Below are 25,063 nucleotides of genomic sequence, written 5' to 3'. Positions count from 1 at the left end.
GCTGGGAACTAGACACCTGGCGCCGCAGCGTCGTCAGCAGGGCAGGGTTTAAAGAACAAACATGTCTAAATGATCATTGACTGGCCGGCGTGTCCACAGGTGTTCGGCCACGCCCACGCCCACGTCCACGCTGCAGAGGGCGTGACATTTTCCTTGCGTTTTGTTGGATATTATTTTCATTCATCTAACCGCTTATTCCGTTATCGGGTCGCGGGCCAAGCTGGAGCCAATCCCAGCAGTCAATGGGCGAGAGGCGGGGTACACCCTGGACAAGCCGTTATTATTATTTTCAATTAATTAAATTCTCTGAATTAAGAACAGCAGAAATAGAATCAACAAATCACTGTTTGCTTGGATGAAGACGTTTCACTTCTCATCCGAGAGGCTTCTTCAGTTCTGACTGACCGGTAGAGAGTCCAGATACTTGCAGATACAAATGAGTGAAAACTAAGACAGTAAGTCTCATCAGCATAACTTTGTCTTCATTTACCTTGACCTGGATGCCTGAGAATCGACACAGTCATATGCATGAAGAAAATGCATGTCGCAGAGCACCAGCTAATGCTCTTAAATTGCTGGCTCTTTGCGGCTAGAAGATTTCCAATTTGCATTGATGTCAAAGCATCAAAAGAAACGGAACCCGAAACAGCAAGCAACTATTGAACACAAGTAATTCACGAGGAAGGATATTAATTTCATGCTTCCAATAGCTGCGTTTGGCAGTCATCTCGCTGCGGTCTCGCTTCAGTGGCTTGAGATCTTAGCGGGATTAAATTAACATTCCTCTGATTCTGATCAGGAAGTCAATAAAGGTGGGGGTTGCCTCCTCTTCCCTCAAGATGTTCTCTACCCCGACATCACAGATTGTGTTTGTTCTTCCTCATCAAGCTTCTTGTGAGATAAGAAATCAGCGTCTAAAACCTGAGTGTCATTTGCAGAGATTATTATTTACTGTCTAGATATTTTTCTAACACCAGAAAAATCCACTCGCCACTTCTCAATAAAGAAATCGAGTCAAATTTGATTGAATATTTTACTCAATGTCTGAGATTTTTAATCCCCCCCACCAAAAAAAATACACCTGTTCCCTCATTATGCCTAAACATTTATTAGCATTTTTACACATCTGAAAGGCACCTCTAGAAGTAGACGTCACGGTGAGACTTTTGAAAACAGCATAGAAATGATCACATTTGCACCTGTTTTGTCTGCGTTTAGCTTAGCCGTGCCCAACATGAGTCACGTTTGTTCATTTGAGTCTTCTTCCTGCGTATGGCTTTAGATCCACAGCTCGGTTGTAGCCGTTCCCGTGTCTCGCTATCCAGATTCCTTTGGCTGAGGTGTCCATTTGGCGGCCGGTGTTTATTTGAGTCTATTTTTGTGAACTCAGGCAGGACTTCATCTGTGCACTCCTGCCCTGACACCCGACGAAGCCTCAAGGAAGGGGAAAATCAGGAGTGAGTTGTGAGCTTGGATCAAAGCCACGTGCATCAGGAGTTACTGCCCCCTGCCCCCGAACCCCATCCCTCTTGGCTGTCCCCTCTGTTTGCCCCCGTCCTTGCTTCTCCCTCTAGACTGACTGATGGGAGCTGACACGAGCCTCGATCGCTCACACTGGATCTGCTGAGCTCATTCTGAACCCTCGGTCTTGTCCCTTATTGTCTACCCTCGATCTCACTGTAAGCACCTTCCCAATGCTTCATGGGTATCTGTGCACATTATTGCATTCCGAGCACTAAAAGTTTGAGGATGTTTGTTTTATAGTATTCGCTCATATTGTTCAGTACAACCAAGCAAGTGTCATCACATCCTCCTTCTGGTCCTGTTGGTCTACAAGATCCATTCCTCCTTTTTGAAGATAAGAAAATGAGAGAACATTCACACTTGTTTTGACAGGACTCGGTTTTACTTGCGTATCATGTCCTAAAAAGACACGCGCTACTGTCTTGTGTCACTGAGGTTCTTTTGTCCTCCCAATGGGACCACATCCAAGTTGATGTAACACAATCAGAGCAACTGCACAGTCTTTTCCTGGTGATGTGCGTCAGAGTTGAGTGATGTCACACATCTCTCACCAAGGACGGTCAGCTGTCCTCTTACCCTAACCATGTTGTTAACGAGCCTAAAGTTGATGGAAACGTGAAGGTATGCTGCTTTATGTTGTCACACACACACATAGCAATCCCAGAGGAGCAGTGGGCAGGATTTATACCACCAGGGAAGCAAGTTGGGGTTAAGTTTCTTGCTCAAAGATACATCGACATGTCGCCCAAGGGGCCTTGGTCTCAAACCAACGACCTACCACTTACAGCGCAGCTCCTCTGTGACTTCTTCTTCTAAATCTGAAGATCTTTTTTGTCTGAACTTCTGTGTGACCTGCATCTGGGTTCAGTGTGAAAGAAATGTCCAGCATTACTGCATATTGAGAGCAACACATCATTAGCACGACATCTCACCGTAAAGCGCTGCAGAGAGTCATTATGTTGTGGCGTGATGGCAGTCCATCATTTTTAATTGGCCTCAGGCAAGAAAGCATAAAACAATGTTGATGGAAACACCTTTTGATCCTTAATTTTGTGCATCAGTTTTTGAATGATGAAGTAACCTTTATTTGAGCATGCTCAGAGAGAGAAAAACATGAAATGTCATTTGGCCACTCTCAGAGCTGCGACATCTGCAGGCAAATACATTAGTAAAGTTAACTGTGATTGGTGTGATTACATACCATCATGAAAAACAACACAACTGAGTTAAATGGCAGAAAACAAGCCAAATCTTAGCTGCTTTTCCCTGCTGTATGAAATCAGGTTGCCCAGACTCAATGTGTGTGAAGCCTCCTGCTCTATGTGAACAGATCCCTGCAGCCACACAGTCTGGGGAGAAAAGCACGAGCACATCATCTAAAGTCTTTAAGGTGTCATCTATTTGTTCCACATCGCATGCAAGGAGAGATAAATGTTGATTGTTGCAGCATTTCACCACAGTTTGAATTTCTATACCGGCAGAATATGTCACAGATGCAGAAAAATGTTAATGTGAAAGGGCGATGGTGCACCCAGCAGAAAGAGATGGATGTAACTGGCTGTGCGGAGGTACCCTAGCATGAACGAATCAATAAAGGGACTCGGATTCAAGCCATAGAATTAAAAGGATTTATTCGGTATCGAAATGCTCTGAAATCTCCATATCAGCTGTAGCAAAGCACAAAAATGTGTCACGTAAACAGATTAAACAAAAGTCAATTCTGCCCTTCTCCAGCCTCCCAGCAAATATAGCAGGATTAAGCCGAGCCAGTTCTCGAGAAAGAACAGACAGACAGACAGACAGACATGGGGCCATGACGGTGTGATGGGTGGCACTGCTTCCTCACTGCAAGGCAGACCTGTAGCTTTCTTGTGTGGAGTTTAAATGTTCTCAGTGTATCTGCGTGGGTTTCCTCCGGCTTCTCCAGCCTCCTCTCACTGTCCAAATCATGCAGCAGAGGTGTTTGTTTTTCAGCCTGTATCCCTGCAATGAACTGGCAACTTGTCCAGTGTGTGTAGCTCATAGCTAGGTGTCTCCTGGGATTGGCTCCAACCTCCCCTCAACCCTGCACAAGATAAGAGATCGCATGAGATGGGTGGAACAATAGTAATAACATAATGTGGGTTACGGCTTGGTAGCCACATTCTATCATTTAAAAGTATAAATTGGGAAAAGACGTATACAAACATCTATCTCGAGAGAATAATTCAAAATGGAATAGATTTATATTCATGATGTTTGTGGTAAATTCTTCAGAACGTAACTTTGGAACCTTTAACATGTGACACATGCTGAGACGGATGGTTTTACCTGCTGTTGAGTTTGACTAGTAATTGAATCAAAGATTGTCTGGTAAAGTCCCAATCACAAGCTTCACATACATTCAGACTCTCTCACACACACACACACACACACACACACACACCAACGCACCTACACACGCACACACAAACGACATCTTCACAAGATAACCTTCCAAACAAAGACTGTTGTCAGATAAAGTCAGACAGTTCCAATAATTTATCATCACAGTTGCAGTGTTGAGTGTTCGGAAGGATTTTTTTAGTCCCTGAGCACAGTTTTGAAAATAACTGGATTTAGTGAAATAATTCAGCCACATCTTTATTGTATACATTTCCAATCGTGTGTGTGTGTGTGTGTGCTTCTCAGACATCACAGCAAAGGAGTTCATTGGCTTGAGAGGAAAGCAGCGTAGCCGCTACGTGCTGCTGGTGGACTTCCTGTCCGAGATGCTCTCCGTTCCACCGGATGACGTCAACATCTTTAGCTTAATGGACGTGAAGGGGCGAATGCTGGATGTCCGCTTTGCTGTTCTGGGCGGGGCTTCCTTTCTACTGCCTGAGAAGATGCATGGGTATCTGGCAGCCCACAAACAAAAGGTATTTCCTAAGGCATGTTTAACCATCAGTTCAGTCCAAAGCGTATGTTAAGGTATAAAATGCACTTAAAAAACTAATAGCAAATGACCTTATGGGCTGTTTCTGTTTTTAACATGGTAAATATTTTTCTTATCCCTCACCCCCGGTGTTTTGGGAATTTATCGGTTAAACCATCATAAATGGTGGATAGTCGAGGACTGTCTGAAGCGCTCAGTGAAGGAGTGGCTCAGGACCAATCCCTGTTCCACGCCTTGAACCTCGCCCTTTCCCCGACCCCTCTGCTCTGCTCTTAGGGTAGTGTGAGGAGAAGGTAATCACAGAAGTGTTGGTTAACAGAGGTGGTGTAATGTTCCCATAAAAGAAGTGCAGAAAAGTCAGAAAATGATGATGACAGTGAACACAACAATGAAGTTCCTTCTATAGTTTTGTTATTGCAATACCATAAATAGATTCATTTTAACATTAGTACTTTATCCAGGACTCATTTTTAGTTCAAATGTAGAGGCAGTAGTTGAAATTCTGAATCAGCGACGATCTGATTAAATGCAAAGAAGACTTGATCTCTGAATCACAACCTAAAAAATGTATGAATAAAATGAAAATGAAGGGTTTAGGTTTATGGTGTGAAGTAGTAGTGAATTATTCTTGGTTATGGTTGTCAACTTCCTTTCTCACTCTGACTCTCCTGAAAGTAGTAAAAAAAAACACCACATCATTACCGTGGATACAATGACAGATTTCATTGGAATAGTGTGAGGAAACTACATAATATATTACAAAGGTCAAATAATTTAGACACTTAGAAATGTCTCACATTATATATTTTACTCGTACAGTCAAAAGGTACATGCTCATTATATTTAAGATTAAATGTCACGGTTTTGGTAGCTAATAATGAAGGCATAAAAGTGATATTTGAAATGACCCAAACTCCTACATATGAATTCAGAACCTGAAATTAACGAGAAAATAAGTTCAATTAAAAAAAAAAAAACAATCGATACAAAAATAGTCCAATAGTTTTTTGCACAGTAGAATTAATGATGGTGGTACCATTAAAAATAAAGACAAGTCCAAACATGAGATTAAAAGTTTTTTCCTGATATATGAATTATTCTTGGCAAATGTAGCTTCCTTTTTTCCAGAAATACCAGCTCATATTGACAAAGATTTGTGTGAACAGGGAAACTGATGCATCCTGGTCTACACAGGTAAATGAGACCTGATGTAAACTGGTGTCCTGGACAGTTTTTTTCTGGGTCAATGCAGAAAATTATAATGACTTTTTTTTTTTTCCACATTTATAGTCCGTGAGTGTGGAACATCCTCTTACACCCAAACCAATTTTGCAGGAAAGGGCAGTGAGGATTATGCCTGTAAGTCTAGCTTACAGACATCATGACAAAAATGCATTAACAAAACACGAACTCTATTACATCATAAACTGTCTGCCTACGCGATATTTTAGCCAGTAGAGAGGGAACATTCTAAACCAAAATCTTCATTATTTAGCGGAGAGCAAGAAACACACAAACACTTCATCACATCGATGCTCTGTGGCCGCTGGCCGCAGTCGGGACTCATTTCACGTTTTAAAATCCTGAATGTGTGTGTGTGAAGCATAGAAATGAGGACTATAGCCCTTTCACCAGCAGGAATAAAATGACATCAGGCATCCTCACAGGGAATGATGAACCATTTTGTGTTTCCATTAGGAATGAAAAGAGTAATTGCCGAGTCGGTTGATGTTCGGTTACCGCTCTCAGCCCTATCCCTCCTAGCTTCTGTCCTGTCATCCTCTGCATTTGTTCCTTGCCACCAAAAAATAGGCAAAAGAGAATCATGCCCAGATGTGATTTTTTATTTTTGGGATGAGAAAAGCATGGCCATAGAGAGCCAGACAGGGACAGAATGATATACTGTAAGTGGGTAGAAAGGAGAGTCTTTCAGGTATGATTTGTAATGTGAGCCTGAGCACTGAGCGTTTCAGCTGAATTCAGCCAGGTTCTCCAGAGAAGGCATTGATCAGAATGAGATGTGAAGTGTGGCGATGGTGAGAATGAACGAAGGACACAGAGGAGGGGGGGGGGGGGGGGGGCTGTTGGAGGGGATAGAGGGAGGAAGAGAGATGGGGCATGTTGAGAAAAGAAGGAAGATGAAGCAGTGCTTATTATTAATGTCCTCAGCACTCCAGCAATGCCTCAGAAGAAGAATCTTCATTCCCCCGTCTTTCTATTTCTTTCGCCTGTACCTCAATAATGGGAGTTAGCCCTTGCTGCTATACGCTGGCAGGCTCCACTTGAATTCCAATGTCGGAATATTGGTTTTCAACTTTTGAAGAAGTATTTGCGTTGTGCTCAGATAACGACGTTTACCTTGTTATTAATGTGGGCCTGAGTGCATTGTGGAAAGCCTCATGTATTAGGAAGTGTTCTGTTCAAAAGCAATATGTCTCTGTGTTCTCTCATTGTATTCTGTTCAAAACAATTCGATGCATATCATTTTTACAGCGGCATTAGAAAACTCTATGGGAAAGACGGGAATGCTGATGCTTTCAACCATGGCGCTTTGAGGATTGGCTCTTCTTATCCATCTCCTTATTTCTCTGCTCCATGTGGTTACAACTCGTAGTCTCCCCCAACCCTTTCCCGTCTTCTTCCCCCAGTGCATGTCTCTGCTGCGTGTCTCAATGGCTTCTAAAGTTAAAAATCTCAACGATGCATTACAGTAGTCCCTCATTTTCCGCGGGGGTTACGTACCAAAAACAACCCACAATAAGTGAAATCCGCAATGTAGTAATTTTTTTTTTTTTTTACAATTATTATACATGTACATAAATGTTTTAAGGCTGTAAAACCCCTCACCACACACTTTATACACTTTTAACAGTCAGGCATTAATCTAAATGGATTGTTTCAGTATTATAGAATGAAACCAAAGATCAAAACCTTTTCAGAATGAAACATTTGTTTGAGAAATAAAACTATAAGCCTCTTTTTACACAGAGAATAAGAGCGCTATTAAACAAACGCTTAACAAATAAACATGATAGCTTTTAGAAATAACGAATTTAATTTTAATGATCAACCTACGAGGTTGAACACATAAGAAGTTATTAATAGCAACTCGCACGTATTTCACAGTTCCTCCGACCGCGCCCCTTCGTCTTGCCCCGTTTCAAGTGCAAAAAAAAAATCTGAAATTGCACTAAAAAACTCCGCGTAGCAGCGAAGTCGCGGAAAATGAACCGCATTATATCGAGGGACTACTGTATTCTGTGCTGTTGAGAGCCACAACAAAGAACTTGACCTACATTAAGGTTCTCCTGAACTCTGTTTTCCTTGAGTATTGTACTGTTCATTCATTTTTAATAAATACAGTAATACCTTAGCATACGAGTATAATTCGTTCCTGGAACGAGCTCGTAACTAAAATAAATTGTTCCCACATACAGTAGTAACTCGACATACTAGTGCTTTGACACACGAGTGTTCCGAGACACAAGCAAACCTGCGAGAAACATTTTGCTTTGAGACACGGGGAACTTCCAGATGCTGGCACTAATATGGCCGAGTGCTGCGAGCACGGTTCACTCGATCAGTTCAGGTATTCACCATCTCTCGTGTTATTTTTCAATTATTTACGGGATTTTGGCTGTATCTGTGAGTATTTGACACAGTTTGAGGCGGGCCTGTACTTTTCCATGCACCAACTTGAAGTTATGGAACTTCATCTCTGAATCGCCCGCTTCTGAAGGTAACTATGTTATCTTAACCATAATAGACCATCTCAAAATCTATTCATCTCATTCCTCTGCCTAAGCTTCCATCAGCCATAGAAACAACGGAAACACTATTTCAGCACGTCTTCTGCCTCCATGGACTCCCCTTCGATGTTGTGTTGGACCTGGGGCCCCAGTTTACTTCTCGTTTCTGGTCTGAGTTCTACAGCTTTCTGGAAGCTAAGATCAGTCTATCTTCCGGGTTCCGTCCTCAGACGAAAGAGCAGGTGGAGAGGATGGACCAGGAACTGGAGACTACACTACACTACCTCCAATAATTCATCATCCTGGTCCAAACAGCTCCTGTAGGTCGTGTACACACAACTCGCTTTCTAGCTCGGCCACTGGACTCTCTCACTTCAAGTGCTCTCTTGGGTACCAACTGCCATTATTCTCCGAGCAGGATGAGGAAGCCAGTATCCCATCTGTCGAGGCTTTAATTCGCCGATGCCAACAAACCCGGAAGCGAGCCAGAGCCAACCGTCTGCGTATCACTGATGCGTAGCAACGGGAGGCCAACCGCCGTCGCACCCCTGCTCCACGGTACACCCCTGGACAACGGCCTTGGCTTTCCACCTGTGGACTGTGTGGACTCCAGGAAGTTGACACAGCAAAGCTCTTCACCAAACGAAACTGGAGGAGACACCCCGCTATGAGCAAGTCTACGACCGACAAGCTGACTCGCCAGGTGGATAGCGATGACCTGCAGGCCGATAAACATGGTGGAAGACGAGGGGTTAACAGGAGGTGTTACTAACTGCGTCCAGTGACCCATCATACAAGCCTCAGAGCAGGAAGTCAGAGATGAAAACCAGAAAGAACAAATACATTCTTGAAAAATACAGCAGAATGTAAATGATGGGACTGCATCTGTTGGAATGGAAATTTCCCTCTGGGATTAATAAAGTTTTCTGATTCAAATCAAACAATAACTTAATTTATAAAGCTATTATATATTAATATTTTGATCTGCCACGATAATGTAATGAATTTAAATGAAAATACCGCAAGTTGAGGGCTTTTAGGTGAGATTAAAAAATAGATTAATTAATTACAGATCATAATTAATTAATCGCACAGATTTGTTTAATCGCCTGACAGCACTAGAACTGCTGTCAATCCATTGTTTTTACAATAAGATGCTGTCTTTCTAATGAACAGTCACATTAGTCTGACCAATATCTCTATGTAGGGAACTGTGTGAAACTTGTGCATTGATTACCTGCTATGAAAGACTTTCATTAAAAGCTGGTGAAGTACAGTGTTGCATCATGTTCTTATTTGTAAGTGGATACATTCAGTCTAACATTACTCAAACCACTATCAGTGCGTAACATTTAATGGAGCCGGTAGAAGTTAATCATGATAAATTGTGCTTTGTTAGGACCTCTTCTGAATGTTTCACCGTGTAGTTCTAATCAGGGAGGATGGGAATAGAAAAAAGATTAATAAACAGGCAAATAGTGGGGCAACAGTTCTGTAATGGCCATTACATTTTCAGAAGTAAATCAAAGCTGGACAGAGAGGAAAGCAGCAATCATTATAAGCTGAACTCTTTAAAGGTTAAGCAGCTATGACTATCATACTTGCTGTCCTTCATGCGTTCATGTTGTGAAATACGTCATCAAATGCCTGATAAATCATTCTGATTCATGTGGAGCCAACATTGGACAAAACTAAATCATACTGTAATCCCACGGAAGCAGCACCGACATGGGGCTTTAGAGATACATGTGTACTGTGAGCCTCATTCTCATCATTAGTCTCCTACACAATGCATGTTTAATGTAATCTTCTCAATGCTGGAAACGCTCTTGCATACTAAAATCAATGGAAACAATGAGTAGAGGCGACTAGAAATGGAAAACGGATGGAATGGGAGCTCTGCAGCTGGTGTGAGATATCACTCTGCAACAGCAATGATCCACACAAGGTACCATTCAGGTAAATGGTTGTAATAGATGTGTGCTGCGTTTTTGGTGAGTGGAACCTAATAACAGTCATACAATTACACTACAACACTTTGTTACATGTACACTTTCCATCTAATTTTACTTTCCACTCCTGTGTCAAACTACTGAACCCAGTGAGTTGTGGTTGTCTCTATGCCTCGTCACCATTTTGCCCACTTTTTCAGGAAGCCATGTGGAAAAATTGCCACGACAGTGCCTACTAGTGTTGAGGGTCTCGAGATCGGTCTTGGTCTACATGACTAGCTTTAAGGGACTCGGTCTCGTCTCGGAATCTAAGGCATTTTTACTCTGTCTTGCCTCGGTCTTGGACAGGACGGACTTCTTGTTTTTTTTTTATTCAAGACCGGTCGAGACCAGGAATGTTCCTAGTAACATTTTGACATTTTGTGAAAATGTCATTAAGATCCGTCTGTAACCTTTTGAGTTATCTTGCTAACAAACATGCAAACCAACGGCAGCGATTACCGTACATAACCCCACCTTGGCGCACATAACAATAAATAAATAAGGACAGTTTAAATGTTAAGAGATTCTATCACACCAGTGGACTCCTTAGCGAAACTGTTGCATTTTGTTTAGGTGACAAGGATGCACCGGAAACTGAAACATGGCATCATGAAGGACGGAGCAGCTTTTTAGCTTCCTGTGACGTTCCTTAACTTATCCTTGTTTGTTTTATCCTATAACTGGCACTGTTCACACTTTGTTGGTGGGAAGCTGGTGGATTGTTACTTCACTGGTCCCTCCCACTCTTAGGTAGAACTACTCGAACCAAAAGAGAAGCACCTTGAAGTACAACGTGTACTCCATGCAGTAGGTTAGGTATTTATTTATTTCAGGCAATGACAAAAAGCACACAAAACAAAACAACCCGTGCATCGCACTTGCCACACTTAAACAATAAGTAATAAGTAATATGCCAATTCAGCCTGAAAGGGAGTGGGAAGAAGAAAACTTATTTAATCCCACCCCTATTTCTCATAACATATAAACATAATAAGCTCCTCTATTTCAAGCTCCAAATCATATCAACAACAACTATAAGCACTGTATGATTTCGAAAAATACAACAAAATATCGGCTGAAACTAGCGAAATTACAAAATAATATTCTCTTTTTTTTTTTTTCATTATGGTGTTACCACAGGTAACAGATGACTGTTTAAACAGTCATGCCAACATTATTAATAAACAATACCAGCAATGGTAACAAACGTACCAACAATGGTAATGGAAACAATAAGTACCTTCAAGACCCTCTGTTTGAATATTGCGAGTAAACCAGCTGTCTATATACTAGCTTAAATTGATGAATACTTTGACATTGCTTGTGGTGTGTATCCAGACTGTTCCAAAGTTTAACCCCACGTACAGACAAACAAAAACTTTTGAGTGTGGCTCGAACTTGAGGAAGTTTAAAAACTCCAAATCCTCTCAAATCATGAGCAGCTGCTCGAACAGTAAAAAAACGTTGTAGGTTAATGGGTAATGATTTGTTAAATGCCTTGAACAGAACTACTATAGTGTTGTATTTCACAAGATCCATAAATTTGGATCCAGTAAAGGGCCAGTTTCACATTGTGTTTGAAAGACGGGATCTCTAGCCAATCTTGATTTCTTCCTTTTTGTCTCTCTCCATTCAGCTGCAGTCATTCCTACAGATCAGCGTGTTCCAGATCCGGGTGGATGAGTGTCCTGGATCAGAGTGTGCTGGAGCCAGTGGCTGCACCAACGTTTTGAATGTGCAAGACATACCCACAGTGGTGGATTGTGGGAGTATGAGTCTTATATCGCTGACCGTGGAATCCACAGCGGTGTGCTCCTGCCCAGGTAGAGAGCAGTCCCACCAGTCCTGTGGCACCTATCCCAGAAACCCCTGCTTAAATGGTGGCGTGTGTATGGATACACAGCATGGCTATAGGTGAGTTTAAACACCAAACCCAAGTCACAACAGCAGGGCAAGGGATTTTTCAAATCACAAAAAAGCCACAAACATTTTCATGTTATTCCATTTCCATTCATAAATCATGATTCCTATTATGATACTAATTACAAAATGCTGATACCTGCATATCTGAAAGAATTTACGTAATTGTTTCTCTCGGGTAAAAATCCTCCTTACATTTTAATTTTATCATGTTTAAAAAAACACAGAGCCAGAACATTAAGGCCTTCAGATTCACAAGTCTTTTGACTTAGAGAGAATTTAGATCTCCGATCACCAAAATGAAGGATGAACTGTACCAGTTTGGTTAAAGACATTTCACCTCTCATCCAAGAGACCTCTTCTGTTCTTATTGACTGGTATAGTGTTGAGATATAGCCCTAACCCCTGAACCATTGGAGCAGAAAACAAAGAACTGAAACCACCAAACAATAACACTCGTTAGAGGTTCTCCTTGGGAGTGACCAGGTTGGATAGGATTAGAAAGGAGGCAATAAGAGGGACAGTGAAGGTTAGCTGTTTTGGAGACACGGTCAGCGAGACCAGACTCCGACTCTCGGTGCTTTTTGAGTGATACCAGCTCCTTCCTTTCCTGGTTGGAGAAGTTGGATGCAGGTATTTTGACACTAGCGAGAGCGGCTGTAACCTTGATTCTGCGTTGTTCTGCTTTTGTATCTGCCAGCGTTTACTGATGGCTGATTCTGTCGCTGTAATGAGGCCTACCACTGGGATATGTTTTGGTCTAATGGCAAAATCCAGTCCCTTGAATAGGACGTCCTTTTCTGCTTCTGTGAGAATTCTGTCTGACCGTTTCATCACCCAATCCTCCAGTGTCTTGGTTTGACCTGTACTGCGGTCCTTGTTCCTCCAGGTCAGCTCAGTTGTTCTGTTCGGATGGTTCACTTTTGACAATTCAAACAATTCAACAATCCTAATTTGTGTGTTTGGCGTTCCGTGCCCTTGGTGTGCTGTGCCATCTGCGCCTTCTCCACCATTTTGGTGACGTCCTTCAAGATTTCCCTTGATGGGAGAGGTGCTAATTCCTCCACTATTTGGTCAATCATGGCAGCCAGTGTATCAAGAGCAACTTGTGGCTAAAACGCAGATTGATGAAGTGAAAAAATACAAGTCGATGAATACAATAATAAAATATTCTCAGTTACATTTAAATGTTGTAGCAGTGCAGTGGTTTGATTTTACACTTGCAAGCAAACGGAGACATTTGAATACCTGCGAATACTTCTCCTTGTATGTTAATGATCTCTTGCTCTCTCTCTCTCTCTCTCTCTGTGTGTGGGTTCTTTGCCAGGATATGGAGTTTGACATGATTAACATTTGTCATTCAGCTGTTCATTGGATCTTGTGTTTCAGCTGTTCTATAAGCCATCATAACGCTAATGATGAGAATTGATAAGATTCATATGATTCCAATTCCGTTTTCGATTCCGTGTAACGATTCGGTTCTTTATAGATTTCCTCATCGATCCTCATTTGGAAAAAAGGGAGAAGAAACAGGCCGATTAACAATAACTTTGTTCTATATCTTATTTCACAATTTTCAGTTGAATGGTCTCGTCTTTAAGAAGATGAATGAATGAATGAATGAATTTATATAATTCAATAAAGGTCTCAATGGCCATGTATTCTTATTTGGGGAAAGAAACCATTTTAAGGAGGAAAAATTCAACCATGTTCACTAATTATTTTCATTAGCATAATTTAAATGTAACAAGAAAATTACTGCATGCCTGCTGTTCAGAATAATTGTCATCCCTGTTCATGGTCCATTTCTCAGCACTCTGTTACAATGGAAGCTTGTTATGTATAAAATATAATTTTGCAGGGGCAATAAAAAAAGAACTCCTTAAAGTGGTTTTCAGGTGCCAAAATACTCTGCTGGCGAGGAAAATAAGACACGTCTGCTCGCGTTATTGTCACTCTATGAAGAACCACAATGTAGAGTATCAGCCAAAGGTTTGGACGCACCCAATCAGGCATCATTGTTTTGTTATTTCTGCATTGTAAATCAATGCTGAAGATGATATAACACAGAATCATGTACTATGTGGTGTGCTGAGGTAGTGCTCTTACAGTAAATATTAACTGTATAACTACCAGCAAAATCTATGAGTACATCTAAATTGGTACATTCACATTTCAGCCGACACACGAGCATTGGACACTTTACTGACCGTAAAGGCGCACCTAAAATCCTTTAATTTTCTCAAAACATGGTGCGCCTTTTATGTGGCGCACCGTGCTCAAAGATCAGTCCAAATGTTTTAGTATGACTTTGGTAAGAGACGAAGCCACGGCGTTAGATGGATTGTCAGAGCGTTACGGCTGCCGTCGTCAGGAGTTTCGTGGAGTGATACGTAACGGTGATGTCCCTCAACATAGTATTATGGTCAGGAGCCTCGCGGAGTGATACGTACCGGTGCTGTCCTTCAACATAGTATTATGGTCAGGAGCCTCGCGGAGTGATATGTACCGGTGCTGTCCTTCAACATAGTATTATGGTCAGGAGCCTCGCGGAGTGATACGTACCGGTGCTGTCCTTCAACATAGTATTTTAGTCAGGGGCCTCGCGGAGTGATACGTGCTGTCCTTCAACATAGTATTATGGTCAGGAGCCTCGCGGAGTGATACGTACCGGTGCTGTCCTTCAACATAGTATTATAGTCAGGGGCCTCGCAGAGTGATACATACCAGTGCTGTACTTCACCGTAGTATTATGGCATGCTGACGAAGCAGATTTCCAACTCAAGGCCATCAGTCCCGCAGCAGAACACGGGAATAGAGCAGCGGCGAGAGAATCCAGCATTAATGATTCAATTGAGGAAGGGGAGGAAGCAAGAAGATGAGTTTCATCTTGACAATAAGTTGAATAAAGTTTAACATATCTGACTGTTTCTTTTCGCTTAATGCGCCTTATGTATGAAAATAGACCTGTTCATTGATGCTGCGCAAAGTTGTGCCTTATTATAAGGTGCGCTTTATGGTCTGAAAAATACGGTACACACATTTTCCAGGAATATTAGAACAAATATTTCCCAACAGGAAAGCCTTACCAGATGTGTCAAACTCATGTGGCCCTCTAAGTAATTTTTTGTGGCCCGCGAGAGCTGTGTGTTTTTTAAAGGCTGCATCTGTCACACATGTTCTTAACAGCCCACATTTGTTGGTTGTTCTGCAGTTCTGCCCCTCTCAACTGTGACAAAAGAGTTTTGAACAAAGTTAATGCCATAACTTGTGTTGGATGATATTTTTCTTTCTTTATTATTTTATATTATTTCCTTGAATAAGTTTGATTATTGATCGATGGAGTAGTGTGGTTTTCTTAACCTGATCAATTGAAAGGATTAATGTTAAAATAACAGCAATAATCTATCCATATATTTTTACAACTATACAATTGAATATGCAACGTTTGTAACTTAAGTAGTGAACTGATCAAACGGAAAAATTCAGAAACATGGCAATAACAATAGCAACACGCTGCAGTCAGGAAATTAATAATCTGCTGGCGGTGACTATTGAAAGTTATTTGAACTTTTTAGTTGTTTCCCGCATGTGCTGACATGTTGATCCAGGCTTCATATGGCGCTCAGGATCAGCACTAGACAGCTCCATGGGTAGTCGGCTACATATGGAGCTTTCCAGTGCTGATCCTGAAAGTGACGTCTTTTCCGCGGCATTGACTCGGGGAACGTTCTTTATCTTGCCCACTTTGGTTGGTTTTTTTGGTTTGCGCATGTCCATGACAAGACAAGGTGGTGGCTTTTTGGTTTTGCTTTGATTTTGTATCGATTATCTTTGTTCCTGCGTGATGATTGCATTTGAATGGAACTTTTCACATTATTAGATGTGTTAATTTATTCCCATCACAAACTTTGGTTCATACTTATGATTTTTCTCATTTGCAGTATTCCTTTATCTCTAACAATTTTTAAGTTACAACCTTTTAAAAAGGTTATATCAAAACTGAATATTTTATTGTAATGACTGTGGCGGCTAAATAATTAAATAACAAATTATTATTATTTAACAGCATGTTAAGGAGTAGTTACATTTATTTTACATTAAATTACATTACATTTAGTTACATTTTTTACTGTGTTTCGGTTTACATTTGGCCTTTGGAGGGCAAACATAATGCTAATGCGGCCCTCGGAGAAAATGAGTTTGACACCCCTGCTCTATACTGATTGAATAATCTTGTGTGCAAGATCAGGCAGGCAACTGGTGGCCATTGAGTATTAGTACACATGTTGAGATACCAGGCCTGTCCTGAGGTTTGAATCTCATTTTTGCTGCCTCAAGATCATTAAGCACCATCTCGTGCGAGCTTTATGCCAACTTTTTGCTTTTGTGGGCAAGCGGGTCTCCCAGGCTGGCTTGGGCGCTCGGTTCTATGATGTCTTTTCTGCTGCTTGGTTATGTAGGAAAGTTTCACATCATAAATTAATTAAGTCCCAGTTTGACTGTTAATGGACCAATTATACCAGGATGATATCAAGATGAAAACAATTAGCACTTATTACATTCAGTTTTGTCGAGCCTATTTCCAGCTTTTAATAATATCTACACACAGCAAATGAAGCCCGCTAAGATATGCGAGCGAGAGGGCAGGGGAGAAGACAGATGCGAAGGAGGAATTAAAAGGAAATTAAGTGAGTGATCATAACTTCAAGGCATACACGTCTGAGACTCCGTGCAGCTGTGTGTGAGTGTGTTCATGCTGTTTTCGGTTCAGACGCAGATGCTGGCAAGAAGCATAGGTGATTAAAACGTGATGGAAATGAACCCATCAAAATAAACAATAGGGCCATTAAACGAACTTTTATTTCATAGTATGGCAACAAATATTTTAATAACCAATAAATGCTGAGCTCTTAAGTTGAACTCCCAAATCTTCACCCGTATCTTGCTTATTATCAGCAGTTTGTTGTTTTTCCACCGGCAGGTAGCAATGAATTCCGTTGCAATGCCTTAATGTTACAAGTGTTAGCAGCTGTTGCAGCTAAACGTCCATCTCCATCTAATCTTCCTCTTAATGTTTAGCTACCTTATGGGGCAGGGAGGTTGCGGTTGCACTGAGCGTATCACAGGGAGGTTAGTTGAATTCTTACATTAACTGGCCTTCATGGGATTGCCCCGCCTCTCGCCCATAGCAAGCTGGGATAGGCTCCAGCAACTCCTGTGACCCGCAACGCAGAAAAGCGGGGTGGAGATGAGATGGCCGTCTCATTGCCAGTCCTTTAGCACTGAAGAAGATGAGAGGTGAAACATCTTCAGCGAAACTTGAACAAGTCCATTTGACTCTTTGATTTTGCTCTTTGTGATTATAGAGGATCCCTTTGGTTTGGTTAAGAGTAACAAAGTTACATTTTACCAAGACTTTTGACAAGAAACTACTGTGGCTGCTTTGCCACGAGCACACAGATGTCTGTGCTGATGCAAAAATAGGTGAAGCAATCGTCTCATCTACAAGAAAATGTTAGAAGACTGCTGTTGAAACATCTCATTATTGTCAAAATGCACCTGCAGTGGGAGGTAGGAACCATAAAGAAGATACTGGTCGGTGTTTGTGGGTTTTCTCTACACCTCGATGTTGATATTTTCATCCATTTTCAGATGGATGAAAATCAGCACAGTCCAAGAAATGCAGGACACTGTCTTTAACATCTTCACGGGTGAACTCGATGTTACAATCCACCACATTGATGTGCTCTGTAAAGGGCGCTTCTTGGGTCCTGACACAGTTGGTGCAGTAAAAAGAAGATTTCTGTCAGACCAAACCGGCTGCAGGGCTTTGTGTCACTGACCCCGGCTACACAGTAGTTTCACTGTAACCCTGGTGCCCCCTAATTTCAGAGTGATGGTGTGAGGCGACATGTGTTCCACCTCTGTGATGCAGCGGCAGCAATAACACCAACAGCATGCACCCTTGTGAGAACATGAGTTGGTTATGTTAGTTATATTTGCTATGAGCCAGTGGTTGAAGGCTGCAGCTGCAACAGTACAGATTCCTCCACATCGACTGTCCCGTTTTTATGGCAATCCTATAATATTTTAGTGTGAGGCAGGACCACAGAAAGCCACCCTGAGACTCTCCACCCCTCGGCACCCTGCCTCCACGCCAGTCCAAAGGAATTCGTGGAGATTGCTCATTTGAGTTATTCAGTCAACAATTAATATATATGTAAAGTTAGCTGTGGCTGTAAAAAAAAAAAAGAAAGAAGGTGAGGTCTAGCACGACTCTTCCTCGGTTCTGCAGCAGCAGCTGCAGCCGCCGGCTCCGATTCCAGACGGCGGTGTGTGTGAGGGCGGCCCGGGTCTTGTGTCAGATCTTGCAGGCCCGATCATGGTGTTCCTGTGAGGCGGCTCAGTTGATTTGCGGGTCGTCCAGTGACTGATAGGTCAGCGGTTTGAATCCTGGTTCTGAATTTCCACATGTCGAATTGTCTTTAATTGTAAAGCGCTATGTGCAGTCCAGTTTCCATTTTACTTCTCAATCCGATTGGGTGATAATCAGTTGCTGATGAAAGCGACTGATCCCAGGCTGAGCTTTAACGATGACATCAGACAGCCCAAAACTGCTGAAGAGACTCTCTCCCCTTCACAAATGCACGGTCGCTCTCTGGAACCTCACCTCCTGCCTCTTGTATACCAAAGCCTCTTTTCAACCCATCGGTCTTAAATTCACCACCTGCTATTTCACCAGCCTCCCCTTCCCAAACAGGATCAACCTTCCAAAGTTCACGGACAAATCCTCCCTGAAATAATTGGTCTCCTTACTCGAGACCTGCCAGCCCTCACACTGACACAATATTGTGGTGGGTTTTAGTTTGTGCTCTCAACTCGAAGGGTTGGAAATGTCCAGGGCACACTGTGATGGGAATGTTTTACAGACCTCGTTTTCTGTGTACAAACAATAAAGATCACGCTTGAAGCCGATTGTGAAGCCAGTCTCATGTCTGATCATGAGGCCTCGGTAGAAAAACAAATCTGAATGAGATGAGAGCGTGAAACGTTGGGACGTGTCTTGCTCCTCCTCTTCATCGCGGTTGCGTTTTAATTTGGCGGGGCATCGTGACGCTTTCCTAGGTTCAGTCTGATGTATTTGTGTTCTGCTCTAGTTTTTACATGGTTGTTGAAGCATTTCTTGAAGGCCTTTAATGTGAATGTTAGAGGTGTAGGCGACAGGATTATGCTGAGACATCAGGTTCCTATTCTCTTTGAGAGAGGACATCCAAGACCTGACATTGAAAACGGATCTGGCTGCACGATCAGCCTCGATCACTGACTCAGGGATTTGGCAAAGGGGAAAGGACAGAAAGTGTGACTGCCTGAAAGCCCATCTGCCTGCAGGGTGTCTAACTACAAACCTTCATAGTCATGACGGTGTGAAAATGAGAGGACTAATTCACTATTAGGACTATTGAAATGCAGGTTACATTAAATCCTCAACCTAATCGAGAATGATAACAGATGTTGGATTAAGGCAGAAGATAATTTAACTCAGTTAAAAAAAAAAAAAATCTTTTCAGAATTTTAAACAAAACAGATTTAATTTCCTTCCTTTGAAACGTCTCCCATGCACAAACTATGGCAATGAGACAAAGTGCACAGTTTGGCAGGCGGCAGCTTCAGGCAAGCAATTAGGTGCTGCATTAAATCAAAGAGTTACTTTCATAGTCAAGTGTCCTTCGCCCATCTGTTGCTTGTTAAGGCTGCAGCATTGCTCCTTCATTCTTCTGGTCTGGAATTACTTAATTTGGCAGACATCGCCAGGGGATGCTCAAACGTTGCAGCGTTTGGGTTCGTAGCATTTTCTTCACAAGGCCATGGTTGATGCAGAAATGATTCGGACAGCGTTTATCCGTCTTGCCTTTCTACAGTTATTGCGACTGACTTGCACGTAAAACATATTTACTTTCTTTGGGCGACTACAACTTGAAAATTGAACTGATGTTTCATTCCATTTTTGCTAACATTAAAAACACGTTCAAAACCTCCTATAGAAACAGCTAGCATGTTGTCCGTCAAACACTGCCAGTTCTTGGTTTCAAATTCCCGCAGAAAGGATTAATTGGAGCCTATCTCAGCAGATCAATCTCTAGATCAATCTGTAAACCAAGTCAGAAGTGGAACGAGAGCATTTCAATAAAGCCTTTTAACTACAAACCTGATGATGAATTCAACTCTCCGGCGGTCGAGAACACATGACCCAGTTTGACTCGGTAATTCAGCCTGACTCAAAATGTATTTTCAGTCTTGGCTTTTCATCGGTGAAAGTGAAGGGCTCTTTAAATAAAACACTGATGTGTGGCTCTGATCTCTAATCAACTGTAATCTCGTGCAGATTGAGAATGTTTTGATGAACCTCTGAGTAAGTTTGAACTAATTCAAGAAAAATGCTGAAATATCCTTCCACATATTGCTCATCTCTGGAGCAGTGAAATTGATGATCGACATATTTAGACAAACAAAATACAACGTTCATATTCTTCATACAACAAACATGATGCAGTCTAATTTTGCCTGCAGCCTCGGTCCAACGTTTGGCCATTTATATGATCCCTGTCTTTATAGGTATCCTTTCAGGATGAGTGCAGAAGATGAATTTTAAGTGCCGGTATGCGTGTTAGTAGATCCATGAGACTGTACAAATGTACAGTGATGCTTTGAGCCCAATGCTTATGCAGTAAATCTTAGCGTGGGCAGCTTGAATTTCTTGATGGTGACACGAGAGGAACTTTTAAGTGATCCATTGATTTATTTCATTTCATTTTCTAACCGCTTATTCCGTTATCGGGTCGCGGGCCAAGCTGGAGCCAATCCCAGCAGTCAATGGGCGAGAGGCAGGGGACACCCTGGACAAGCCGCCAGTTCATCGCAGGGCAACACAGAGACAGACAACCAGCCACACACACACTCACACCTACGGGATATTTAGTGTCACCAATCAGCCTAGGCTGCATGTCTTTGGTGGTGGGAGGAAGCCGGAGAACCCGGAGAGAACCCACGCAGACACCTCACAGAATGGCCACAAGCCGGGGACGAACCTGCGACCATCTCGCTGTGAGGCAACAGTGCTTACCACTGCGCCACCGAGCCGCCCCATTGATTTACCATAAAATAAAAACAGCTGTTCCGAAAACATTCCCAAATGATATTATCTAAGGGCCGATGATAGGCTACATCTAGAAATTTGATATGGGGGCATGCCACCATATAATCCATTAATTTAAAAATAAAAGGTTTGATGAGCAATTTGATTATTATTACACGTGTCATTGTGATAATTTTGCTTTTGCACAGCTTGACATCTGACACTAAACCATTTGGAAGGATATTCTTTCAATCAGAGTCCAATCAAGGGCAGAAAAAAAAATCCATCACGTTTCAACAACTGTAAAGTTACAACAGCTCGGTTGTTTTTATAAATGATAATTATCAACAACACGATTGACCATCCAGATGATGTAAAACTGTTATTACTACAGATATGAATGAATAATTCAGCTTTGAAATGACAATGTGATGAACACCATCTAAATGAAAACAGGCAGGGAACCACTGAAGCAGCCACACATACATTAGGCTTTGACAGAACGTAAACTTCATCGCATTACAGACGTCCTGAAGCAGCATCTGCTGCCGCGGGACGCCTGCGAGCTTCAAATTGCCTACTTAATCCTGAAGCGCTAATGTAGACATAGTCCCTCTGAGCATATGTGAGAGCAGATGACCATAAAATCTCACTGCACAAGTGTCCACTGTGCTTTCTTGCTTTGTCTTTTAGGACTTATAGTTTTACCCTTGAGCTTCATTTAATTAAAAGCAACTAGGGAAAGGCCAGGATTTCAGAATGGCTGGCGGGATGTACTGTGGCTGACTGCTGGACCAGAGCAGAAGGACTGGATCTGTCTGGGTCGACCATGGACATAATCCCTGGATTACACACACATATTTACACATTTATTATGGCTGTGGACATGGATGTCCTCTCAATCCGCAAACAGTGGTGTATCACTGTGAGTTGGTAAGACTCTATTATGGAGTTCATGGCGATGTTTACACAGATATCTGAGAAACAAGAAAGAAAATGTTTTTTATTTTATTTTTTTAAAGCACGTTTATTTACAAAAAAAATATAATTTACATAACTGTCACCTCATACAAGCACAAAAAGGGAAAGGAAAAAGGAATCAGAGATTCAGACTAAACAAATAAGTCATAAAGAAAACAAATCAAATATGCATAAACTAAACCAAGCAACAGCCGAACACGAGCTTCTTTCACACGCCGCAAGCTCTTCAAAGTTTTGATGTCTTTCATTTCTGAGTAATACTTAAAGTCAATTGTGACTCTTGTGTGGATCATTCTTTTTAAAATGACTTCTGCATTGCAGGCTCCTTTAACATCTTTTCCTGCTAAAGTAGATTGCTGATTTGATTGGCTGATTTGATGCTGACCTACTCGGCCTTCTCTCCCACAGCCAGGCTGACAGCCGGTGCCAGCTTGACGGCGTGCCGGTGTGTCAGCCCCTCAAACCCGGCACCCACGGACATGTAGTCCCCTTGGGCGGCCAGATTGTGAAAATGTGAATAATGTGGAAAAAAACAGAATGAAAATAGCAACAGTGTCCACGCTCTTCCTTCCACACTCTCCCAGCATGCACCGTGAAAGAAAGGACGTTTATTTACAAAAAAAATAAAATTTACATGTTATCACACTAATACAAACACAAAAAGAAACAAAAAATGATTCATAGACAAATAAGAAACAAAGTAATGAAGTACACATAAACCAAACCAGCCGACAACCGAACACAAGATTCTCATTGATTGCAGAACACATTAACTCTTTCACTCACCACGAGCTCTTCAAGCCGCTGCAGACTAGTTGGAGGCGGCGGGGCTCTTCCTCGGCCCTGCAGCAGCCAGGAGCTGCTTCTCTCCTTCCTTCTGTCCGCCTCCTTCCTTTCTTTTTCTGCATTTGCGCTTGCAAATGACATCATACATAGTGTCAGTCATTGTTCGAGTTTCTTGCAATTTATTTTTTATTGTGATCGTGACTCTCACCTGCCCTCTTGGCAGACTAGCCTATCATGTTTTATTAAGTTATATTTCCTATGTTGCGCCATCGAGGGCTGTGCTACACCACGGTGAAACATGGAAGCAACAAGACGGACTGGAAAAAAAACAGTAGACAGTGTTCAGAGGAGAAAGTGCAGTGGATTTATTTGTGCTCCTTGTTTCACCCCCTTTCATCCAACCATAATTCCAAGAGTCATTCCTAAAAAACAGATTTGCAAGAGTCTCGAGAGGAGAGTCTGGATCATCAAGGTTTAAGGAAATCTGAGGAAGAACAGGCAGAGCAGTGTGAGAGCCACAGACACTAACCCAGCAACCTCCACTGACTCAGAGACCGGTGGGAGGAGTTATCTGTATTGAGTTTCAATAGGTGCTGGTGTGGTGGATCTGGCATGCATGAAACCTCCACTCCGTTTACCCGGACCCGATAAGTGCAGCACGGACCCCCCCAGAATACCCTAAGCTGCAACAGCACCCAGAGAACGACCCCTGGGGGCCCATAGGGGCCACCCGCAGAAGGACCAGCCCAGAGTCCGGGAGCTGCAATCGGCAACACAGCCGACAAACCAAGGCCAGCGTAGCTAGAGTTCCAAATCAAAAATGGATCTCGAGTTGGGATTTCAGCATGACGCTCCAGCTGAACTCAAATGAAAGAATATAACACAACCAGCTGTGGATAGCCAACTGAACATCAGAAGGACATTTTAGATTTAAACAGTTTCAGACCTGCTCGAGTCACATTCTATTTGTATTTCAATTATGATTTTAGGAGATTACATTATAAAAAAATAAAAGCAGTAAGATACAATACAGTTGCTTCGTGATGTGGGTGCAATTTGCTCACCTCTGCTGAATAAAGCCAAACAAACGGAACCGTTTGCGCTCACTGCAGTTTTCATTATGGACGAACATCTGTGCTGAAAGCAACTACGAATACAGTATATGGGACTTAAAAAATTCAATGTCCTATTGAACAGACCCAGATCTTTGGTACTGTACTCAGAAGTCAAACCATAGACAAGAGCTTTTCTGTGAATAATACACATCCAGTGTCAAGATTTGTCTTGTATGCTGTTGTGGCTTCTGTGTCGTCTCAGTCAAATAGATGATAAGAAAACAATGAAGAAAAGTGACTTTCAGCCACACTACAACACCTGAACTCCATCATTTGCTGTGTGATTCACCAGAAGAGGTGAAAAAGTGAGAAATGTGATTTCATTGATTGAAGTTGTAAGAGAAAGAAGGAAAATATTGGAAATTTGTAAAAGATCAATAGAATGAAATGATGACAGTACAGAAAATAAATAAATACATAGCCAAGCTGCAGAAAATTGCCCCAAAATATCAGCAAGGATATTTTGAATGTAGGAACATAAGAGTAGCAATGAAGAGATAAATTACATGTAGATAATGCCAGAGTGCACTTTGGAATTACTGTAGGATATGTTATGAAGCTCAGATCAGACCCCCCCCAGCCCAGGCTTAGGGATGCTGGTGAATTTATACCCATCAGTCATAAGTTAACAAACACAACTCCCTTAAGAAGGTAAAGGAGCCAAACTGTTAGGTCCTCGTGAAGAGCGACCAAGGACTGAACCCCAAGGTGCCGCGGAAAGTCAGTAGAAGTCTAAGGACAGGAGGGTCTGGCAATTGTGACTGAATGATGTCTCAGATCATAAACAAAATTCATAGTCATAAACATAGATACATGGGGTTATAGAATAAATGCTTTCAACTCTTTAAATATGTTTGTGCTTTATGCCAAAACACGACTTCTCAAGACATTTTTACAGACAATGTTACAGAAAATAAGAAGAATAAATCCACAGCACTTCC

The 25,063-nt window shown here is 42.0% G+C and overlaps 1 protein-coding gene across 1 annotated transcript in view; it reads left to right on the top strand.

The window, feature by feature from the left end:
- The window catches only part of si:ch211-186j3.6 (neural-cadherin), a 204,064-nt gene that overhangs the window by 116,307 nt on the left and 62,694 nt on the right, over positions 1–25,063 (top strand). The window contains exons 25-26 of the mRNA XM_068760999.1: positions 4,195–4,424; positions 11,821–12,098. Of these exons, the coding sequence (XP_068617100.1) occupies positions 4,195–4,424; positions 11,821–12,098 (508 nt within the window). The remainder of the gene's footprint in view (positions 1–4,194; positions 4,425–11,820; positions 12,099–25,063) is intronic.

The sequence above is a fragment of the Brachionichthys hirsutus genome, chromosome 1 (assembly GCF_040956055.1).
Source record: "Brachionichthys hirsutus isolate HB-005 chromosome 1, CSIRO-AGI_Bhir_v1, whole genome shotgun sequence".
Taxonomy (NCBI): Eukaryota; Metazoa; Chordata; class Actinopteri; order Lophiiformes; family Brachionichthyidae; genus Brachionichthys; species Brachionichthys hirsutus.
This window is presented reverse-complemented; position numbering and strand designations above follow the sequence as displayed.